At 43.0% G+C, this 22860-nt stretch overlaps 1 protein-coding gene across 1 annotated transcript in view; it reads left to right on the top strand.

Moving 5' to 3' along the window:
• STK17A (serine/threonine kinase 17a) overlaps window positions 1–10683 on the top strand; it is a 113187-nt gene extending 102504 nt beyond the window's left edge. Inside the window, exons 5-8 of the mRNA XM_068236362.1 lie at window positions 2828–2951; window positions 4370–4418; window positions 5730–5909; window positions 10217–10683. Coding sequence (XP_068092463.1) covers window positions 2828–2951; window positions 4370–4418; window positions 5730–5909; window positions 10217–10556 — 693 coding nt within the window. The 3' untranslated portion in view covers window positions 10557–10683. The remainder of the gene's footprint in view (window positions 1–2827; window positions 2952–4369; window positions 4419–5729; window positions 5910–10216) is intronic.
• The last annotated feature ends 12177 nt before the right edge of the window (window positions 10684–22860 follow it).

The following is a 22860-nucleotide window of genomic DNA, read 5'->3' as shown; positions in this document are numbered from 1 at the left end:
ATATTTCACCTGACTCCCTTTACCAGTGATCTTGTTACACAGAAAACAAACTTTTGCATTTGGTTTGGGGTCTATACCTCTATGACTTTTTGATCAGGTTACAGCAGTTTGTTGTTTTTTATTAATGTGACAGGATGACTATAAATTAAGATTACTGATCTTTATCCACCCAAAATGATTAAAAACTTAGTTTATGCATCTGTATTCTTCTGTTCACTGATCTGCTGAGTATTTAAGAATTGTCAGCCAATCTCTGTTGTAGGTCCCATTGTGAGCTGCAGCAGATCACACCCTGTTTGTTCTCTTTCATCTCCATAGCACAGAAAGGGCTGCTCAACAGAGTGCCAAGAAGCTCATATGGTGATTGTAGGTAAACGGTCACCTGAAAGGATCATGAAAAACTGGCAACATTTATCATGTTTGTACATGAGTAGGTAATGTGCAGATTGAAGGGAGGAAAGAAAGGAATTGGGAGAGGGGACAGAATAGGAAGTGGGCTGAAAGGCAGCATAATGGAGATCTGTAATCTGAGACCATAAGATAATCGTATTCTGGTTGAATCTATGGAAAGATCATGCGTTTTTTTTTTTGTTTTTTTAATACATTTTTGCCAACTTTACCTGATTGTGTTTTCCATAGTATTCTAATTTTCTTTCACTCTCCCTACATGTAAATCTGATTGTCTATGTTTAAGAATAGTTGCATAGGATCAGGTTGTCAAAGGTGCTGAGTTAAATTGTCTGCACACCACAATTCAGTGGCTTCAGTTCACACACGGAACCGCAAGTAAATGTCATTTTGCCATGCTATTTTTTACGCTTTTTCCGCAATTGTGCTTAGCGATTTTCATTCCAGTGAATGAGAATCTCACGGCAATTCCCATGAAAATGCTTCATGCAGTGCGAAGGCGGAAATCACAATTGCCTCAGTGTAATCACATAGGATTTATTTGTGATGCATCGTTTTCTGATTGCTGGCGATCAGCAAGCGGCAGAGTGAGAACAGGGCCTTACTGAGGGAGCAGTCAGTTTAGTACAGCAGTTCCAAAATACCAGTTCAGAATTGCGTGTTTAACCATTTGATCTTGGCCAGTCCTGCTCCAAATCTATCTGGGGATGGATGTACATGTACTGATAATGTGACATATCACTACTGCCGGTCAGTAGTTCTAGAAATTCATAAATGTCGAAGCAATGGGTACAGCCCAAGGGGCGATTATTGATTTATAAAGCACCCACATATTGATAAACACATCCACACTCAGTCACTGATGTATGTTAGGAAATACTCTTGACAGATCCTTGAGTTTGCAAAAAAGTAACACACTTGCGTCTTAGAGGAACTGTAGTGAAAATAACATAATGAATAAAATTGCTTATTCATTACAATATTCATCTTATACATTTTTCAGTCGGGTTGCCCATTTTAAAATCTTTCTTTACATTCTGAAATTTCCCTTGTGGTGACATCTTTAGGTCTGCCAAGTGATCTGTGCAGAATGTTTGTTTACTGAGCGCGCTCTTCACAGAGTGAGGTACTGCTTGCTTGGCAGTTGGAAAAAGCTGTTATTTCCCAGAATGCAACACAGGTTTACAGACAGAATACTGTCAGGAGACATTGGTCATGACATCACACTGTGGGAGGGGTTTCATCCAGGGTTGTGGAGTCGGAGTCGGGGCAATTTTGGGCACCCGGAGTCAGTCATGGTTTCAGAAACTGAAGAGTCGGAGTTGGAAGATTTTTGTACCGACTCCACAGCCCTGGTTTCACCACTATCAGGCATACAGAACCCCCTCATGATCTATTCGAGAAAAGGTACAGATTTTCTGTGGAAAAGGGGGATATCGGCTACTGATTGGGATGAAGTTCAATCCTTGGTTAAAGTTCCTCTTAAGGTGCTATATCTCTTCACTTCAGGATTGCCTTGGCTCTGCTATACATACTATACGGTCTCTTCCATCTAGGATCAATAATTTTCTTGATACTTCTACTCTGTACTCACCTATTTTGTGCTTGAAAAAGGGCTACTGGAGCCTCGGGCTGGTGCCGTCACACTGTTTATATATCATCTTTTTTGGAACAATTTTACCTGCACACCAAGCTGTCTGAATAATTAAAGGGCTTTTTTCCTTAAAAAAAATACAAAAATAAAATAAATAAAAAGGTGTACAGGAAGAGTTAAGAAATTTCAGTTATCTATGCAAAAGAATTTCTTTGAGCCCTGACCCAACCTGGGTTCAAGACAGCCTTCACTCACGGAGCCTCCGATCCCCAGACGCCTATATATAGCTGAAACGACAACTGATTTTCAAAGTAATACCCATGTTTCCCCAATGGTTCAGTTCACTCTGTGTTTGAACTGAAAGATTTTTCATAATGCACTGCTATGGAGAAGATGAAAAAAACTTTTACCATCTGATTAAGTATGAAGGGGGGGGGGGGGGGGGGGGAGATATGAACTTAACTGGGGATTCTAACTGCCCCCAGCAGACGTCCTGTGCCCACACCGGAACAAAACGATCCTCCAGTCCCCACCACAGTTCACTTCCTGGTTTTTGAGACTTTAATGTTGCGGACCACTGTGCCTGCGTGGCCCTGCCCGCACGCTTCCTCGCTCCCGCTGGTGTCACCAGGAGCTTCCTGCACAGGCGCAGTAATCGTATTGCACCTCTGCTTTACTATATCACAAAACTGTTCACACTTTTAAATGGAATTTTAAGAAACCGAAACGTATGGCTGTTATTGTAATGTTTTGAAAGAGCAATACTTTTGTGCCTTTAGCATTCCATGAAAAAATAAACATTGTTCCCTTTCCATCTTTCCACAGCCACAGAATATTCTGCTGACCAGTGACCGTCCTCTAGGAGATATAAAAATAGTGGATTTTGGCTTGTCCAGGATTGTTAATAATAATGAATTAAGAGAAATTATGGGGACCCCAGAATATGTTGGTGAGTAGGCAGTCATGATTTTATGTCTACCTTAGCTATAATTTTTAGATATCAACTGCTGATCTCTGCCTGAAGTGACTCTAGGCCAGTGATCTGCAAACTTGGCTCTCCAGCTGTTAAGGAACTACAAGTTCCGCAATGCATTGCAGGAGCCTGACAGCCAGTCATGATTCATAAAGGCAAATGCATTGTTGGACTTGTAGTTCTGTAACAGCTGGAGGGCCAAGTTTGCAGATCACTGCTCTAGGCCTATGATGGGTGCCTGAGGTGCTCTGGCTGTCTGCCCCGGGGAGAACTTTAGTTGATTTATTAGACTTCTGGTTGCCAAGTACTTCAGTTTTTCTCCAAGACTGGACTGGATTGAGTCTTCTTGCTCTTGGCACATAGACATAGATGCTTAACAAATGGAAGTACCTACATTCATGTAAAGAAAGGTCATTTAGTAAGTAGATCTGTGCCTGCATGACGGACTGCCCTCAGGAGTCTGTAGCTGTAATTTGTTGGCTACATGCAGGTACATTTTATTGCAGTAATTTTGATACATTTGCGTATAACCATAGAACAGTGGGACTTGGTTCTTCAGGAATTCCCATTCAATAATTTATCATATCTGACTGAAAAAAAATGCAACTTTTAGATATGCTTAACGTAGAAGCTCAGTATTTCATAGATGCTGTTTTACTGAAGCAGTCTGTGACTGCTACCTAGCCTATGCACTGGTGTAGCCTGTTCCTCAGTGGCAGGTCTCGGAGGAGCCTAGCTTGATTTTTAAAATGAACACGAAGTGAGAGTTATGTGGAGGCTGCCATATTTCTTTTCTTTTACACATTACCAGTTGCCTGGTAGTCCCGCTGGTCTATTTGGCTGCAGCAGTGTCTGAATAAGACAAGAAACAAACATACAGCTAATCTTGTCAGATCTGACAATAATGTCAAACACCTGATCTGCATATGCTTGTTCAGGGTCTGTGGCTAAAAGTATTAGAGGCAGAGGATCTGCTGGATAACCAGGCAACTGGTATTGCTTAAAATGAAGTATGGCAATCTCCATATCCCGCCCATTAGTTATGTTTTAAGCAATGACCGTTCCCTGGCTTTCCTGCGGCTCCTCTGCCTCTAATACTATCAGCCACAGACCCTGAATAAGCATATGCAGATCAGGTGTTTCTGACAATATTGTCAGAGCTGACAAGATATGCTGCATGCTTGCTTCCATATCACTCGCCTCGGGTTCACTTTAATACTAGGAAGTGCAGCTGGGTTCTGAGACTTCACCAGGGCTGACAAGACTGTACTGCCAAGGTGGTAAGGTTGAATAGTATGCATCCTAACTACCTATTTTGCTTAAAGGGAACACTTGAAAATTGTTAGTCATGTGAACATTTGGATAAGTAATTCAAATTTTTTTTTTTTTTAAAGCACCTGAAGTTCTGAGTTATGAACCAATCAGCACAGCCACTGATATGTGGTAAGTATACTGTATTCCTTCATATGTATGTAGAACTGTTTACCCAGTTAATGTACTACCCTGCAGAAATATTTTGAGGCTGAATTATGATAACATTGTGTATTATGATTGATTTTACAAATTTTGCCATGAAGTGTGGACAGCTCAAGTAAAGCGTTGTTTGCCTTCTTATGCCAATCATCTTAAAAAAAAAAATGTATTTGCCACACACACACACACACACACACACACACACACACACACACACACACACACACACACACACACACACACACACACACACACACACACACACACACACACACACACACACACACACACACACACACACACACACACACACACACACACGTGCGTGCGCGTTAGTAAAATGTCTAGCATGTATGCGGATGTTACATGACCTTGCTTGGTGATCAGGCACACTATTACTAAATGATACGTGATAAATGAACACATAGTTATAGCACTTACCCAACTTGCTGGAAGCCTGTAACAAGTGCGCTTTCTAGTGGTCCCGCCTTCCCATTCCATTGAACTGTACATGCTGCTTGGCTATAGTAACGTGCCTGTATATTTTTCATACCACACATTGACCCAATGACCAAACAATTATGTAACAATCGTTAAGGGTGATACAGATCAAATCTATACAGGATCTTAGCATGATAGCCTCTGGAGATTTGCTTATGAGTCTAGAAGATGGGGTGGTTTCAACTGTGGAAGCAGGCACACTCTTCTCTGCTACACAGGCCGCAGCACAGCAGTGGCAACAGAATTTGCCTTTACTGCAGGGACCAGTACTGTAACTGGAGGGAAGAAATGACCAAGCTGCTAGACATTAGCGGAACAAGAAATAGCCACTTAATGCTCCCTGCAACAAATATGAGTTTATCTAATGCAAAAAAAAAGCTAACCCGGGGGGAAAAAAATCATTGTCATTATGAGCTGTGTAGAATTCCAAGGAAAAAATTAATTTAATCAATTTTGGAATAAGGTTGTAACATAACAAAATGTGGAAAAAGTGATGCGCTTTGAATACTTTCTGGATGCACTGTATATTCTGTGGTTGACCACTACAGCTCCCTATGCCATAAGCAGTCTTGACTCCCCCTTTCCCCTTGTTGAGGTCTGCCTCAGGACAAGGAGTATAAGCCCAGTTTTAGCTACTACAAAAACAGTACTGCAACATAATATGTATGAATGGAGGGTTACTAGTTTGCTGCAAAATGTTGATGCCTACTAGAGTCGGAAAATAAGTTGTGTTAGAGCCATTCTCATAGTCCATAACCTGTTATATTGTTTCTCTTGAAGGAGCATTGGAGTACTGACCTATGTAATGCTCACAGGCACCTCCCCTTTTCTGGGAGATGACAAGCAGCACACTTTTTTAAACATTTCTCAGCTGAATGTGAGTTACACAGATGGGGACTTTGAAGAGATATCAGCACTGGCTGTTGATTTTATCAAAGCACTTCTAGTGAGAGAACCTGAGTAAGTACTTCTTTTTTTTTTTTTTTTTTTTTTTTTTTTTTTTTTTCTTTTCTTTTCTCCCCCATTTGTTTAGTGTATCTCGTGCTTCCCTTGTCATTTCTTGCGTACCTCCCTTGCATCTCCTCTAATTAGAACGGTTGTGAGCACGTTTTACTATTAGAATTGCTTACTATGCATGTTGTGTAGTAGCTTGCCTGGGTGTTGGCTTCAGAAATGCAGGAGTTTTTATTTCATTTAGACAAGTTAGCCCTGTTAAGGAATTAGTAAGATACAAGCTTTTAGCGTTTATATTTTTATTACAGTTACCTGCCTCAGTTTCATTAAATACCATGTATTTTTCATGTATGTTGGCGGGAAGTACTTTTTATTTTCACTGAATCCCAAGAAGGTATCTGTAAAATACAGTACAAAAATGTATTGTTTGGAAGTAAATAAGTCAGTCCATTCTAGGTTTAAAGGGGTTCTGTGGATATATTTAACCTCTTGAGGACCACAGTGTTAAACACTCCCCCCCCCCCCCCCCCCCCCCCTTAAAGACCAGGCCATTTTTACCTAAATAGGTCACTGCAGCTTTAAGGCCTCGCTGCAGGGCCATTCAACTCAGCCTGTTTAGCCACAACCTTTTCTATAAGAAGCTTGTGCACAAATCTATATTTAATAGTAGTACACTTCACACTTGATAGATGGATGTTTGTCTGCAGTGCTAGATAGTTGCGCATCTTTTTTATCTCCAATTAAAGAGGCACCATACTGCAATAGAAGATGCTAAATTATTCAGGATAACAACTTACATTAATTCTCCTGGTCTCAACCCCAGAAACCCTCCCTATATCTATAGTGCTGTATGTTGCACTGCCCTCTCAGTGGAAAAACTTATGCCAGGAGATCAACAGGGCTGCCAGGCAATGGGTATAGTTTACAAGGAAATAAATATTGCCCCCTCCATATCACTCTCTCCTGGGTTTTCCTTTAATGGATTACAAGCAGGTATTTTGGAAGTCCAACCAGCTTAAAGGATACCTGAGCTGAAAGAGAACCCGAGGTGGGGTTCTAAAAATGATATCCGCACACAGAGGCTGGGTCTGCCTATACAGCCCATCCTCTGTTGCTATGTAGTGTCCCCCCAGCCTATCCCCCCCCCCCCGCGCTCTGCTATGCCCCCATAAATCACAGCCGCACTGTCGACATACAGCGTGTCGCAGTGGTCTGTGTTTACCTATGTAGTGTCACTCTTGCCACTCCCCCGCCTCCTGCATAGCTCCTGTCCCCACCCGCGTCCCTTCCCTCCACTCAGCGGGCGGGGACCGGAGCTATGCAGGAGTCGGGGGGGGGGGGGGGGGAGTAGCGAGAGTGACACTACATAGGTAAACACAGCCCGCTGCGTGTCGACAACACAGCTGTGATTTATGGGGGCATAGCAGGGCGGGCCTGAGGGGACACTACATAGCAACAGAGGCTGGGCTGTATAGGCAGACCCAGCCTCTGTGTGCGGATATCATTCTTAGAACCCCACCTCGGGTTCTCTTGAAATCCTTAGAATAGACGGGGAAGCTGGCATGTATGGTGAGCTTTCCTGATGCCCACTGCTCATCTCCTCCCCCCCCCCATTATCCTGTGTCCCCCCTCCTTACATACTTAAAGCCCTTCTGCAGCTTTTTTTCCCGGTTCGCTAGAGTCGGGCTTCACTGCGTAGGTGCTAGTTTGGGTTGCTGGCGTCCCTTAGTGCATGGCCAGAAGCGTTCTACGCATGCCCATTTCGTCACGATTACATCATACACAGAGCACTCCCAGCCGCTGTCGCGCACTGTGGGACGCCAGCAAGCCAGGCTATCGCCTGCGCAGTAAAGCCTGACTCCTGCGACCCGCACGAAGCTGCTGGAGGGGCTTTAGGTATGTGAGGGGGACACTGGGAGCGGTGGACATCTGCACAGCTCACCATACATGCCGGCTCCCCCGTTTCTCCAAAGTGTTTTGGCTTTGATATCTTTTAATGAAAAAGCCCACATGCAACCCCTGGGATTTGGGCCAATTCCGTCATTAGCTACAGCAGCAGTTGTTTCATAGCTATTAGTTACAGTGCCACTGCTTGGCTAAACCTCTGCTTTGGCTGTGCAGCACCATGACAAAGATGATTTCTGCAGTGCAACATCATATCAGTACAGATGTGTAAACTATTCTGGCTTTGCATTCAGCCACCTGGGAGATTTTAGAACAAGGGTGGTGGATTGGAGTAGGAAGGAGATTGGCTTTGAGGTGGTTTGTGGACTCGTCCATCTTCAAACTACATAAATTGTCATGCACTTGGAATTATTAGCAATCAGTTGCAGCAGACACATTTTAACACTGGATTCCAAAAATGACACCCTCCCAAATCTTTATACAGCAAATAGCACCAGAGCCAAATCCAAATGTACTTAACAAATCCTTTAGTTAAGTGGGATACAGAGGGGAGGGACCATAGTGCTCAACCTTTTCCCTCAACTTGGTTTACATTGTATGTGCAGCACTGAATATTGCACTTTGAACAATATATAATCACTGCAATCTGGATTTCGGCCTGCCCACTCAACCGAAACGGCTCTCACCAAAGTGGTCAATGACCTTGCCTTAGCTAAAGCTGAAGGTAAATACACCATTCTCCTCCTCCTTGACCTTTCAGCAGCTTTTGATACAGCAGATCATCCCCTACTCCTCCAGTCCCTCCAATCCATGGGCATTCACGATCTCGCCCTGACCTGGCTTTCATCCTACCTCTCCAACCGCTCCTTCACGACCTCCTTCAATGAGTCCTCGTCCACCCCCAACCACCTCTCGGTGGGAGTCCCCCAAGGCTCGGTCCTTGGCCCCCTACTGTTCTCCCTATACACATCCTCCATTGGCAAGGTTATCTCCTCCATGGGTTTTAACTATCATCTGTATGCAGATGACACCCAAATTTATCTCCACACCCCTGACATATCCACCACTACCATGGACAAGGTCTCCTCCTGCCTATCTGCCATCTCCTCCTGGATGTCCGCTAGGTTCCTGAAACTAAATCTAGACAAAACGGAATTTATGATCTTCCCACCCCGGTCATCCCTGGACTTCCCAGATGTGTAGGTCACTGTTAACCACACTACTATTCACCCTACCTCTCAAGCCCGCTGTCTGGGTGTCACCCTGGACTCCGCACTCTCCTTCACTCCCCACATCCAAAACCTCACAAAGTCCTGCAACTTCCACCTTCGTAACATCTGTAAGATTCGCCCTTTCCTGACCCCTGCCACCACCAAACTCCTCATCCATGCCCTCATTTCCCGCCTCGACTACTGCAATGCCCTTCTGTCTGGACTCCCTAAGACCCGAATAGCCCCACTGCAGTCCATCATGAATGCGGCTGCCAGAATTATCCACTCCTCCCATCGCTCCACCAGGGCGGCTCCCCTCCGTGAATCCCTCCACTGGCTTCCTATCCAGTCCAGAATCGGATTCAAGATATTGTGTATGACCTACAAATCCATCCACAAAACTTGTCCAACCTACATTTCTGATCTTACTCAGAGATACACACCAAGCCACTCACTCCGCTCTTCCAATGAACTTCGCCTGACCGTCCCCCGCATCACCCAGTCCCATGCACGCCTCCAAGACTTCTCAAGAGCCGCTCCGACACTATGGCACTCCCTACCTCCACCCATTAGGGCAGCCCCCTCCTTCAACACCTTCAAGAAGGCCCTCAAAACTCACCTTTTCACTCTGGCCTAGCACCCCTCACAATTGCTCTAAACCCACAGCCGAACTCTGGTCCCCTACCTCTCGTGTCCCTACCTCTCCCTCTAGATTGTAAGCCTTTGGGCAGGGTCCTCCTCCTTTTGTGTCCTACCTGATCATGCACCTCTATTACTGTGCACCCATGCTATGCATTTGAGTGAACCTAACTTGCCTAACTCCATGCTCCCATCCAGTGACTGACTAAGCAGTACCTTGTTCTCATACTGTGCTGCATGATCTGGTTTTCTTGTATTCCTGTATTGTCATATTGCTGTATGTCACCCCTAAATATTGTCTGTAACCTAAATTAATGTCCAGCGCTGCGTAATATGTTGGCGCTTTATAAATACAACAAATAAATAAATAAATGGCCAACAGTCACTTTAAAAACTAATCAGAGGTAAGCATTTCTAGTCTGCTGGGCAGGTAGTTTGTAGGTGCTTTAGGTCTTTTTATTCTTCCAACAGCAGCGGCATGTTGACACATTTATCTAGTTTTTGTTTCTTAAACTTGCGTTTAAGGATTCTTAATATAAGCTGTCTTTTACCTTGCAGAGGTCGTGCAACAGCAGAGGACTGTTTACAGCATCCGTGGTTGGCTGAAGGTGATTTACCAGGTCCCTGTGCTACTGCTTTGAGCAGTGTACAGGAGAACCAAGCAGTACAAGAGGAGGAGGAGGACGAGCTAAAAGCAGAGAGTTCTCTAGAAACCAGCCTGCCTCAGGCAGATTCAGAACAGACTGTGACAGAGGAGCTGATATTAATGGCTTCTTACACATTGGGACAGTGCAGACAGACCGAAATAGAAAAACAAACTGAATCAAAAGCCATTACAAAGAGATTTAAGTTTGAAGAGCCCATGTTGCAAGACGTCCCGGGTGATTTCATCTACTGAGGCTCTGTCAGGCTGGACTGTGTGAATTACAGAGCTTGGAAGGGTTTACTTCCTCCAGATAAGCCAACAGTTGGATGCTCAGAGCATGAATCAATGTAAAAGTGCTGTTAAATCTCGGACTGCATAAGAGCTTTCTATCTTGAGTATTTTTTTATTTTATTTATTTTAGGGTTCTTTCCCTTTTTTTTTTTTTTTTTTTTTTTTTTTTTTTTTTTTTTTGTGCCGAAACACCGCCATCTAACCCCATGCTGCTGTGGATTTGTTAAAATGGCAGCACAATATATCGTCTCCTGGGGTCCCCTCTGAAATGTGGTCCGTGTTGGAATAAATATCTTTTAATGAAAAGAAAATACATGTAATATAAAAAACTGGGCAGCTTGTAACTGGAACCCGACACTTGTAAGAGGTCTTTGAGAACCTGTCATGGGCATTTTTAATGAGCTGAATCTCCTCATTTGAGCTATAATACTGCACTCTATCCAGTCAGGAAAAGCTATTCTCTCTTTTATACAGCATATTCTTCTTCTGAGTGGGGCTTGTTTAATCAAGAGTACAGACTTTCTTACTCCAGTCTGTGCTCATTGCTGATAAAACATTCTGTAGGCTGCAGTTCCAACGTGAAAGGGAGGACTTAAAAAGAACCACTTAATGGATTGGTATTTGTAATCAACTGAAACTCTACTCTTATGCCTAATACCCATGGTATAATTTTCCGTGCAATAGATGGATCCGATTGATAAAATCAGTCATGTCCGATATTGCTCCCGATAGTTTCTGCGCTTGATTTCTCATTGCAGTGAATAGAAAAAGATAAGAAACATGAATGAAGATAAGAGAAACGAGCGCAGAATCGTGCCGCAAAAACAATTGGATCACAAAATCGCACTGAAAATCTTATCGTGTGTACCCAGCATTAAACTACTCTACTAGTGCAGTCATTCAGTCAGCGATTATTTATCTCATGTGTTCAGTTTTCTTTCAAGTTTAAAGCTGCGTGTACGCGCTCTAGTAATCTCAGCTGTTCTGGCTGTTCCTAGCCACCCCAGGCAAGAATCGAACATGTGTGCTTGTGTCCCCCTGATGAGTAGACTACTGTGACACCCAAAGGCCTTGTTGTCCTCCTTACCTCTCCTGCTGGAAGCCACACAGTTGTGGATCCCAATTTCTTCAGGTGACAATAGTGGTGTGTGTACGCACCTTAAGTCTCTAGAGAGGACTACTGTATCTCTTTTCTAAGCTTATTGCTAATAACAGGAGTTTATCTGGGCTTCTGCAGCAGATGGAGCTGTAAATGGTTGTCTGTAGTCTGAAAAGCATTGAGCTCCAGCAGGGAACAATAACACCTTGGGGATGGTTAAACCAAAGCTTGTTTATGGAAGAGTGTTTACCTCAGAGGAAAACGCTGTGTACAGTATTACAAAGATAAATGCGGATTCCTCTTCAGTAGCGCTGCACTGTGCATCATTAAGAGTGGAGATTCAGATGACTACGCATGCCTGGCCTGATTGATTCTCTTGAAACAGTTTATATTTTATATACTTTACGTAATGTAATCAGAAAACGATGAGGACCGTATGATAAATTAAATGATCAGCGTGGTCTTGTATCATAAACAAATAAAAGCTATAAACCCCATGGTGGCATCTGGCTACCAAACTTAGTCTTTGCAGCATTCCAAGTGTGCTTAATGCTCAGATAAGAGACATGGACCAACTTAATGGACTCCTGTTCATAGAAGAAGATGACTAAACCATGCCCCCTGCTTGATAACCCCCGCCCTTCCAAAACGTTTATATTTTAGTTGAACACAGTAACATTTCAATGTTTCCCCCTACATCCATTGCCAAATGAACAGTTGCCAAAATGTACTGTAACCACTAATTTCATAAGAACACAAATGCACACATCACTCTTCCTAAATCGTATCACTGTGAGATTTGAGAACAGTCTGGGGTGTTGTGGAAGCATTTTCCCACTTAAAAAGCATTCTAAGTCTTTAAGCTTCACACTGCAGTGGTTAGTGGCCCAAGCTAGCAGTGTGTACAATAGTAGATCAACTCTTTCACTTATGTAATGAGTACCTGTTAGGTGTGAGCAGCCAGGTGAATAAGAAATTGAAATTGCACTATTTTGTCCTATTTGAATATCTCTGGTAGAACTCCTGTTTAAAAATAATTACAGATCTTCTGCCGGTAGCAGGAATTTGTAAAAAATGGAGTTCATATTATTGCCTGGTATACATAACCTTCATGAAATGGATACTTTGGTTTACAAAAACATTTTTTTATTATTATTATTCGTGGAGCACAGTACAGCTTTGTCTTCGATAAGACAGTGTTTCCACAACACTTACCATCTTCCTTTTTATGCCAGACTGATATTTCGAAGTCAACAACTCTTTATTGAATATGTATGTTTTATGTAGGAAAATAGTTTTGTTCTTGTGAAATCCATAAATCTTGCACTTTTAGTAGTGCAAGAGGAAGTGTTGCTACATCTTCTGATGTTCTGGACCCTTTGTTGAGATGGTGTAATGTACTGTTTTGTCATCTCTGCCCCCCAGCCATGGCTAGTTCACAGGCTGTGCTGAGTTTGTGAATACCACACACCTGACTAAATTTTCATTGCATACATTGATATCAGTAATTTAATCCTGCCTAGTTTATTACAAGGATAAATATATACAGGTGTTTTGTTCCTGACCAGATTTATAGCCTCCTATTCACAGCCCAGTGAAAGAACTATAGAGATGCTGTAAAGGGATATTTGATTCCCTTGTAAAATCTAGTGCACATCCTTCATTTTCTCAATTCACATCCTGCTTGCTGATAGTCCAGCATCTGTTATGTGTAGTAAGTCAGTGTGCCTATTCTGTTCAGTGTGACAGGTTAGCAGTCTCTAGATTTGCTGCCTTGTTCAGTCTGCCATGACGAGAGCTGTCACGAACAGCCAGAAGTAAATATTCTACGCAGCTGCAAAATGGTGGCAGCATTGTGAGCAAGAGATGGACATAGGCAGAGGTTCATACATGACATGGTTGTAGGTGTCGTTTTATCCAGGTGTTTGTAACTGTAGACTGATTAAATTTATGGAGTAAAGTGAAACAGTCTCACAGGTGAGAATCTGATGACTCCTTTCCTGAGGGTTTACCATGCTGGGATTTTTACATAAGAACTATCCAACCAGGTTTTACTGTCTAGCTTTCACAGTACTTCAGTAAATTTCAACACATTGATCTTTAGAACCTGTATATGCAAGCCTCCATCTACTCAGATTGCATTGTTTCTTTACCCAGCAATGAATAGAACTTCCTTTATGTATATTCTTGGAACACACAGCAGGATAATTGGCTCCACCCCTCTTGAGCCACTGTGAAAGCAGAAAAATGTATTGTTTGCAAATGATCACAACAGTGTCTCTGTGAACATCTCTGTTCTGTCCTATCCTTCTTCTTCCATGCTAGTACCATAAACATTCCATAGTAAATATAACTTCTTTGCAACACATGCCAATATTTAATGTTTTATACCATAAGGCTAGCATTACTGAAGTGCCTTTTCTTCCCTTCTGTTTATGTCTGAAGTGTCTTCCCATCTCTCATGCTATGTAAGACCACTATGCATACTTGTGGTAGTTCATCTATGTATGTACACTTGCTGCCAGCACAGCTGTCTAACGCAGAACTCAAGCCAAACAATGCACAGCTTCATTAAATTCAAGGCAGACCATATATACTCTGTGTAATTAAGTTGTTTTTTTTCCCTCATCAGATTGGGCCTCTAGTGCCAGCTTGCTAAACACTAGAGGCTGAATCTAACAAGGAGTCACAGGCAGTGTGTCTGGCATCGTATAATGGAAGATGCTTTTCCACTACCTCTGCTGCCAGGAGGGTGTTCGGCCAGCCACTAGACACCAGGGAAACACGCTGAGAGGGAGGGGGCACCAAAACTCTGACTTAAGAATAAACCCAGGCCGCTACTTTTAACCCTCCTCCATACAATTCTTCAGGGGTTCGAAGGAAAAACTAAATACCTCAGTTTATAAAGATTGACTTCTATCCAATGCTATATACAATTTCCTATGGCTGGCTGCTCTCTGGACTATGATACATCTCTCCACTAACATTCCCACCAATACCCAGTGCCTGAGTCATGTGGAGTGACAACACTGCTATACAACTGTGATGGTATTTGTCATTGTGATTTCTGGAATGCAGAATCTTATGGAAAATTAAAACCAATGTCTATTATACTATTATATGATTTTTGAATTAATATGTAATACAATTTAACATTTTATATCTGTTTTCCTGGAGTTTCATGCTAAAAGATTCTGGTATTGGTGACCTCCTTTTCACATTTTACATGGGGAACTCTAGTCAGATATCCAAGTATCCTGAGATTCCACTGCAAGTAAACCCCACATCTCATGATGCTTCTGTTAATGCAATTCGTTATCTGGTAATATTTCATTTGGCTGTTCTGAGATCTGCAATGTTCTGATTTTATGTGTTTGTCCGTGCCTTTTTTTTGTACAGTAATTTTAAAATAAGAGCTGTTTTTGTATAGTTCTATTAAAGTTTGTAAGTTATAAACAGCCTGTTATATACTCTTTATTACTGGAAAAATAAATTGTTTCTACTGATGTATTTTTTTTTTCAGGCAAAAAAAAAGCCAATAATGCAGTCCTTAAGCTGTTTATAATAAAGATATTTTCCACTCCAGTTGTGGATGTTGTATGTCTGTTGCCCTGTTAAAAGCTCTCATCTAACTGTTCTGATACCAGAAACCGCACACCAAATATCTCCCTTAGGTGGTTGCTTTTTCTCTAGGATGAGAAGAAACTGGAAAATAAGGGTAATATATGACTAGTAACTGATGCAAGGTATTGCATATAAATTAGATGTGAATCGTGTTGTGCCAAATTGCAGCCATGTCTAGGCAGGATGACACATATGGTCTGCCCTTCCCCCCCCCCCCTCCCCCCCTGCCCCAGAATAAAAACCATGTGCCATGTAAGGAGGCACAAGGGTCCCTGAGATTCAAAAAAACCTGACGATCTTGTTACCTTTCCCCCAGAGTCCAGTGCCCAGCATCTCCTACCACATGTAGTGTCATTACATACTGCATGAGGAGACTGATGTGCCAGCACTAGAGGGAGCAGGGGGACAGACAGGATGGTTCCATAGGCACATCACTGGACTTTGGTGGGGAGGTGAGAGCACAGCTTCTGCTGCGTTATGCTCTGCACGGATGGAGACAGGGAGACAGAAGGGCGCACAGCGGGAAGAGATTGCATGGGGCACAAAGAGGGACTGAAAGCAGAACAGATGGGTAGAGGTAGCACAGGAGGAGGCACAAGAAGGGCATAGGTGGCACAAATGGGAACAGGAGGCACAGGGTGACAGAAGAATGCACAGGGGGAGGGAGAGGTGGCACAGAGGGACACAGTGGAGGCTGCCTGCAACTTACAACATCTGGATCGAATGATGTCTGCTCACCAGGGACTGGCGATGCTGCTACTTTTCAGGACACCAACCTTTCTGCTGCTGCGCACACGCAGCCGAAGCAGGTGATCAAACACCTGTGGGAGGTGGGACTTCAGTTGGGGGCATGACGCCCTGCAGGACTAATGGCACTTTTTCTTCTCTAGCATGGCAGAATCCATGTCATAGTAGTAAAAAATAAAAAAAACTGCCTGTGATACTCTAGGTCCTGTGTTTGATTCTGGGGATTTCTAAATTAGCTGCTTGGCTATTTTTTTTTTTTGTATATTCCTCAGGGCAATTACATAAAATGGCACATTTTCAGAGCCCTGTGTGCAGGAACAAGTTTACAGGTGCAGCAGCAGCTTGCCTGGGAGCAAGAGACCAAGGAGATAAGCCAGTTAGAGCAAGTGGGAAGAGGGATTACCACGTCACTAAAGCCTGGTACACCCATCCAATTTTAATTGGCCAATTTTACCACTTCCATGTGTTATGAGAGCTTCTCTACATATTTTGTTCACAGTATTCAATGTCTGTTGGTCTCATACTACAGGCAGGTGGTAAAATTGGCCATGTGTATATATGCACCTTAGTCCTGGGACACACTAGCAGCCTTTTCTGAGCACTTGATTTGAAAAGCTCTTGCTAATGTAAGGCCATACATTGTGATAGACATAATTTAAACTGTTTAATAACCAATACAAATGGACAAATAAAATGTGTGCGTTTTATCCACAGATGGTTTTATTTTTAAAACTATAATGGCCTTTTTCCTGTTAAAATGCATTTGGAATAAAATAATTCTTGTACTACCCACAGAAATCCTAATTTGTGGTGAAAAAAAACCAAAGGAATAGATAATTTTGTTGTGATTAGTAGTAAAGTTATTGGCGAATAAAATGGAGGAGCGCTGACAGGTGAAAATTGCTCAGGTCAGTTAGGATAAAAAAAACCTTGGGGGTGAAGGATAATGCAGGCTGTAAAACGAGATGTTCGGTATTTTATCTCCTTCCTGGAGCTATCGGTAAGATAATAAGCAGCCTTTTGTGAGGTCACAGAAGAATGTTAAAGCAGCAAGGGAAGCCATACTATCCCAGGGTAAAAAAATGCCTGTACAGGTAGTCCCCGGTAAACGAACGAGATAAGAACAGATTCAGGTTAAGAATGAACATACAGTCCCTAAGTCAGAACATTCTGCAATTTCTGTCCCCTGTGCCTCCAGTGTCCCCCTCTGTGTTACCTCTGCCCTCTGTGCCTGCTTATACAAGTTTATAAGCCATTTTTTTTCTTGTAGTTTTTGAGAAAATCAATTTAAAAAAATAAAGTCCAACTTGAAAAATTTTTTTTTTTTTTACTTTGTTCCCATGGAAACACAGAATCCATGCCGTTTGTAAGTTGGGGACTACCTGTATAATTAAAGTTGATCTCCATACTAAAAAGAAAAATCATTTACTGCAGCAATTTCTCAGAGGAGAGGCGGGACCAGGCGCTGGAAGTGGCGTGATGCGAGGTCTTCAGTATGGCTTCGCGGGACAAAGCTGCTCAGGATTTTTCTTTTTAGTATGGAGATTCACTTTAAATACTTCTACTTGCATAACAAACGCACTGTCTGGTTTAATTTTGGTGAATTTTATATTGTAAATTAAGAGAAAACTGTTCCAGGCATTTTTCCATCTTTACTGCCTCTGGCTGAAGCCAATCCTGATGTAATTTCCTCCCTTACTTACCCCCCCCCCCGGCCTAAAATGGTGTATGCAGAACTGCACTGTCATATCTAGTTTGCTTTTTAAACACGTGAGCAGAACATAGGGGATAAATCGCCTCACCCTTCTGCAGGAGCTGCTGAAATCCAATCTATTTCCCTTCTCATCTTTGCATCACACTGAACTGCCCTCAGCCAATCAGCAAGTAGCAGGAATGTGGGAGGGGAAGAAGGGGAAATAACATGGCTTGAATTTTTTTTTTTAAGCTTCCCTCTCCCTGGCAATGTACAAGAAAAGAGCCATGCTGACAGATGAAATTCATTACAGCAGACACATTTATGATTATATTGGCATTCTTGCAAAGCAGGGTCAGGATGTAGACTACATAATAAACACAGCAGTGGGCAATAAATTTGATTTTATGGCTGTCAATCCCGCTTTGAGGAAGAAAGCAAAGAGTAAACCGTTAAGAGGAAACGTTAAAGGGAACCAGAGGCCCCAGGAAAAAGATACTATACATACCTGGGGCTTCCTCCAGCCCCATACGCACGGATCGCTCCCACGCCGCCGTCCTTTGCTGCCTGGATCCGCCGGTACCGGGTCCCGTCATGGCCACCAGTCGGCCGGCAGACGCGGCCAATTGTCCGCATCACACGGCGCTCCCTCTATACAAGTACGCATGAGGCTGCCTACTGCGCAGCCGCATGCTAACGGGTATGGAGGGAGCCCCTGTGATGCGGACAATTGGCCGCGTCCGCCGGAAGTGACGGGCCCGGTACCGCCGATCCAGGAAGCGGAGGATGGCGGCGTGAGAGCGTTCCAGGCTTATGGGGCTGGAAGAAGCCCCAGGTATGTATAAAAGCTTTTTCTTTTTTTTTTTCCGCGTTCCTCTCTGGTTCCCTTTAAACTTCTATATTCTGTAAAGTTTAACTTTTTTTTTTAGTAATTTCACATGAATTTTTGTGTGGTTATTAAGAATGGTTAAGATAATGGTTTTGAATTGATAGAAATGTTGTGTTAGTTTTATGCAGCTTTGCCTTGCTCTTTGTCAGTTGTCCAAGACCCCCCCCCCAAAAAGAAAGAATGCTACCTGTATCACAAATTGGGAGGAGGTGCTCCAAAGGTTGTATGCAATTGATTCTGAGTAGATAATGAGACCGTCTTAAGGTGGCCATACACTGGTCGATTTGCCATCAGATCGACCAACAGATAGATCTCTATCTGATCAGAGAGGGATTGTATGGCTGCCTTTACTGCAAACAGATTGTGAATCGATTTCAGCATGAAGTCTATTCACCATCTGTAAAGCTGCCGCTGCCTCATCCCCCCCCCCCCCCCCCCCGCAGACATTACCTAATCCGGCCGGCGCAAGTCCCCTGGTCTCCACTGTCTTCTCACGCTTGGTTCCAGCTCCACTTCCTGTCTGGGGAAATTTAAACAGTAGAGGGCGCTCAGGAAGAAGTGAAGCCTGCTGGACTCTGAGCCCAACGGAGAAGGAGCAGCGGTGACAACGGGGACACGTGCTGGCGGAACAGGTAATATATTGCCGATGTATTGCGTCGGACATTTGAATGCTGCTATCGAGCGAAATCTTCCGCACAGACAGGAATGACTGGAATTGACGAGAACTATCGATTTTGGTTGGAAATCGATCGTTTGGCCAACGTTTGCGCAATGATTTCACAGCAGATTTGATCACAGTGATCGGATCTGCTGTATATCGGTGGGAAAATAGTTAGGTGTATGGGCCCCTTTACCTCAAACTTGAATGTATAGAAATTGAGTTCATTTTAACCAGAAAGGATGATGCATTTTGCAGGACCAGTCTTCTTCAGGTCTATAGTACAGTGTCTCAATGCAGCTGCATGCATGGACTTGTATACCAATTTGCAAGGCTGGCAGAAATTATGATTTCAGGCTCTTTCACACTGTGTTGCAACAGACCATGTCAGCGCAACATAATGCAATGCTTTTTCTGTGTGGCTTTCACATAGGGCAGTGCAGCAGGTTCTGATGCAGTAACCAGGTAACGTATGCGATTACAGTGGCAGTGAGGCATGCTTACATTGCACTGAATAGTCACACCTCACTATTGTCGCACTTATGGCTGCGTTGTGGAATGATCGCAACAATAGCATAGTGTGCAAGGGCCCTTTTGTTAGTTGAAAATTCGTAAGTAATCCAGCTCCATAATGAATTGCCCTCATAAATGTCATGCATTTTTCATCAATGCCCCCTATTATTTAAACAGTTTTGATCAGTGAAAATAGACTTGCATGTGTTAAATTTTTGGCTTTAATAAAAAGCATTTATTTCACATTATCCCTTTGAAAACTGTGAAGTTAATGTTTCTTTTTCTGATGTAAGGCCTCTTGCACACTACATGCGATTCTGATTTTTAATCGGTACTGCATGCTTATTTTTTCTTATGCATTCTTATTTTAATAGTATCCAGGGAAAATCAGAATTGTAAATTGGATTTGCAGGGGGCCTTAATCTGACCAGTAGGTGTGTAATATAAGTGAATATAAATAGGTGTTAGCCTTGGTACAATGACAAGGGAAATGTCTGAATCAAACAGCCACTGGGCAGCCTTAGTAGCATGTAATGCTGAAACCGTGGATGCAATGGAATCAATACAGTACCTCCTCTAGTACCATCAAATGAAAACCACATTTTCTAAAGGGTTTTAGTCAGGGGGTGAGTAGTAAGTGCATTGCTTTGTGCAATTCTTCAAAGTGCCGCAGTGTGCACTATTTTTTTTTTATCTCCCCATAACCAGGAAGTGTCAGACGCTCCCTTTACTGGCAAACGAGCAGAGACGTGCTGTAGAACGCAAGTGAGACGCAAATAGGTAGTCTTGAGAGCGCTGTGTTGAGCTTTGCCAGATAGACCTTCGTCTACCGCCGTTCCATCAGTGGATGTCCGCTCAGGAGTTTGGGATTACAGGGAGCATTTTGCGGGCATCAGAGCTATGCCACCACACTAGTACACCTTTTGGTTTTCTTTTGACGGTACTTCAGGAGGAGGTACCGTTTTGTTTCCAATTTCCTTTACATCCACTGTTTCAGCATTACATGCCACTAAGGCTGCCCAGTGGCTGTTTGATTCAGACATTTCCTTTTGTCATTGCCGAGGCTAACTTTACATTACTCTTTATTTCAGGACCAAGGGACTGGCTCTTGCCTCTGGCTGCAACACACATCCACTTCTATGCTACTCCCTTTTGTTTTCTCTGTTCACTTTGACAGGTGTGTAATATAGATTGCAGCACTTCTAGCTTAATGCAGTACAAAGTTACGCAGCTCCTAACCTCAGCCATACATCCCAACTTTTTGAGATGAGAAAAAGGGACAATTAAACCATGCCCCTGGCACACCCCTAGTCACCCATACCATAAAGATTTCATAAGAAAAATGTTTTTATAATTTAAACCACACTGTTGCTTTCTATCCTGGTTCATTTTCCTTCATATTAACATTTTAAAATTAGTAATATATCAATTTAAAGGATGGGAATAAAGTTTAAAGTCAAACATTTTTTTAGTAGATAAATATTTATATTTACATAGAACGATGGACAATGCCCTGAAAGAGGGACAAATGAGGATAGAGGGACAGGTCTCCCAAAGAGGGACAGTTGGAAGCTATACCTCATCTACTCCAGATTCCTGCTATACTCTGTTACAAAACAAAAGGCTTTTCCAAAGTAAGATCATAAATTAAGAGAGAATCTTTATATTTACATTTCAGTCAGTGTTTATATCTAATTAGACTTCAGCTTTGATATAAACTAGTGTATGGATATCTTTAAAGAAAAACATTTTGCTGACTACTGCAGTTTGCAATGTGTTCCGCATCAGCACTTGTTCATACCCGTCTGTACGTCATGCTGGTAACACTGACACATCGATTCAAAGGAAACTGTAAAATGATAATTGCTAGCTGACTACATTGTATATTTCACTCAGATCATAAAAACACTTATTTATTGACCGTCTGTATAATAAAGTTCAGCAATGTTCCAGTATATCAGAGAAAACAACTAAACTCCAGTTAAAGTAATTTTCAATTTTTCCCATTAACCACTTGCAGACCAGTGGATTTTACACTGATCGGTGCTGTGTGGGCTCTACCGCCCGCAGCACCGATCAGGAGTCCAGCAGGGCGATCAGACTACCCCCCTTTTTTCCCCACTAGGGGGATGTCCTGCTGGGGGGGGTCTGATCGCCGCCGGCCATCTGCGTTTTGCGGGGGGGGCTTCTCAAAGCCCCCCTCCGCAGCCATTTCCGCCCTCACGCTCCTTACCTCCCTCCCTCTCTCCGTAATGCGCAGGATGGAGTTCCGTCCTGCGCATTGAAGGATAGGCTTCAGCCTATCATATGCCGGCGATCCCCGGCCAATCAGAGGCCGGGGATCGCCGATCTGCCTTACGGCGCTGCTGCGCCGTATGATGTAAACAGCGGGGATTTCTTCCCCGCCTGTTTACATTTTGCCGGAGAGCTGCGATCGGCGGCTCTCCGGCTGTTCACGGAGACACCCTCCGTGAACTGACATGGAAAGGCCGCTCGATCGAGCGGCCGTTTCCATGGTAACCCGCAGATGACCAGTTTACGCCAATCGGCGTTAGCTGGTCGTCAAGAGGTTAACAGGTCGGTTAGGGCATTTTTTTTCTATTCAATTGTAAAATCCAACATTTAGATCAATTAAATGTTCTGATCCAATTGACCATGGAATTGTTTTCAAATTGATTGTTTTTTAGACACACACTGTACAGTTTTTGGTACAATTCAATTTCAAAAATTACGTCAGAGCACATCTGATGAAAAATATTGTACCGTTAATGGGCACATTAAAGGGGCACTTTGGCAAAAAATTGTATACAAATAAGTACTTTTTTTCAGAGTAAAATGAGTCATAAATGACTTTTCTCCTATGTTGCTGTCACAGTAGGTATTAGAAATCTGACAGAAGCAACAGGTTTTGGACTAGTCCATCTCTTCATAGGAGATTCTCAGGGATTTATTTATTTTCAAAAGCACTTAGGGCCCTTTTCCACTAGCAGTCGCTAGCGTTCACGCTGAACGCTAGCGATTGCTGAATCGCAAAAGTGCAGG

This window comes from Hyperolius riggenbachi, chromosome 5 (genome assembly GCF_040937935.1).
Source record: "Hyperolius riggenbachi isolate aHypRig1 chromosome 5, aHypRig1.pri, whole genome shotgun sequence".
In the NCBI taxonomy this organism is placed as follows: Eukaryota; Metazoa; Chordata; class Amphibia; order Anura; family Hyperoliidae; genus Hyperolius; species Hyperolius riggenbachi.
This window is presented reverse-complemented; position numbering and strand designations above follow the sequence as displayed.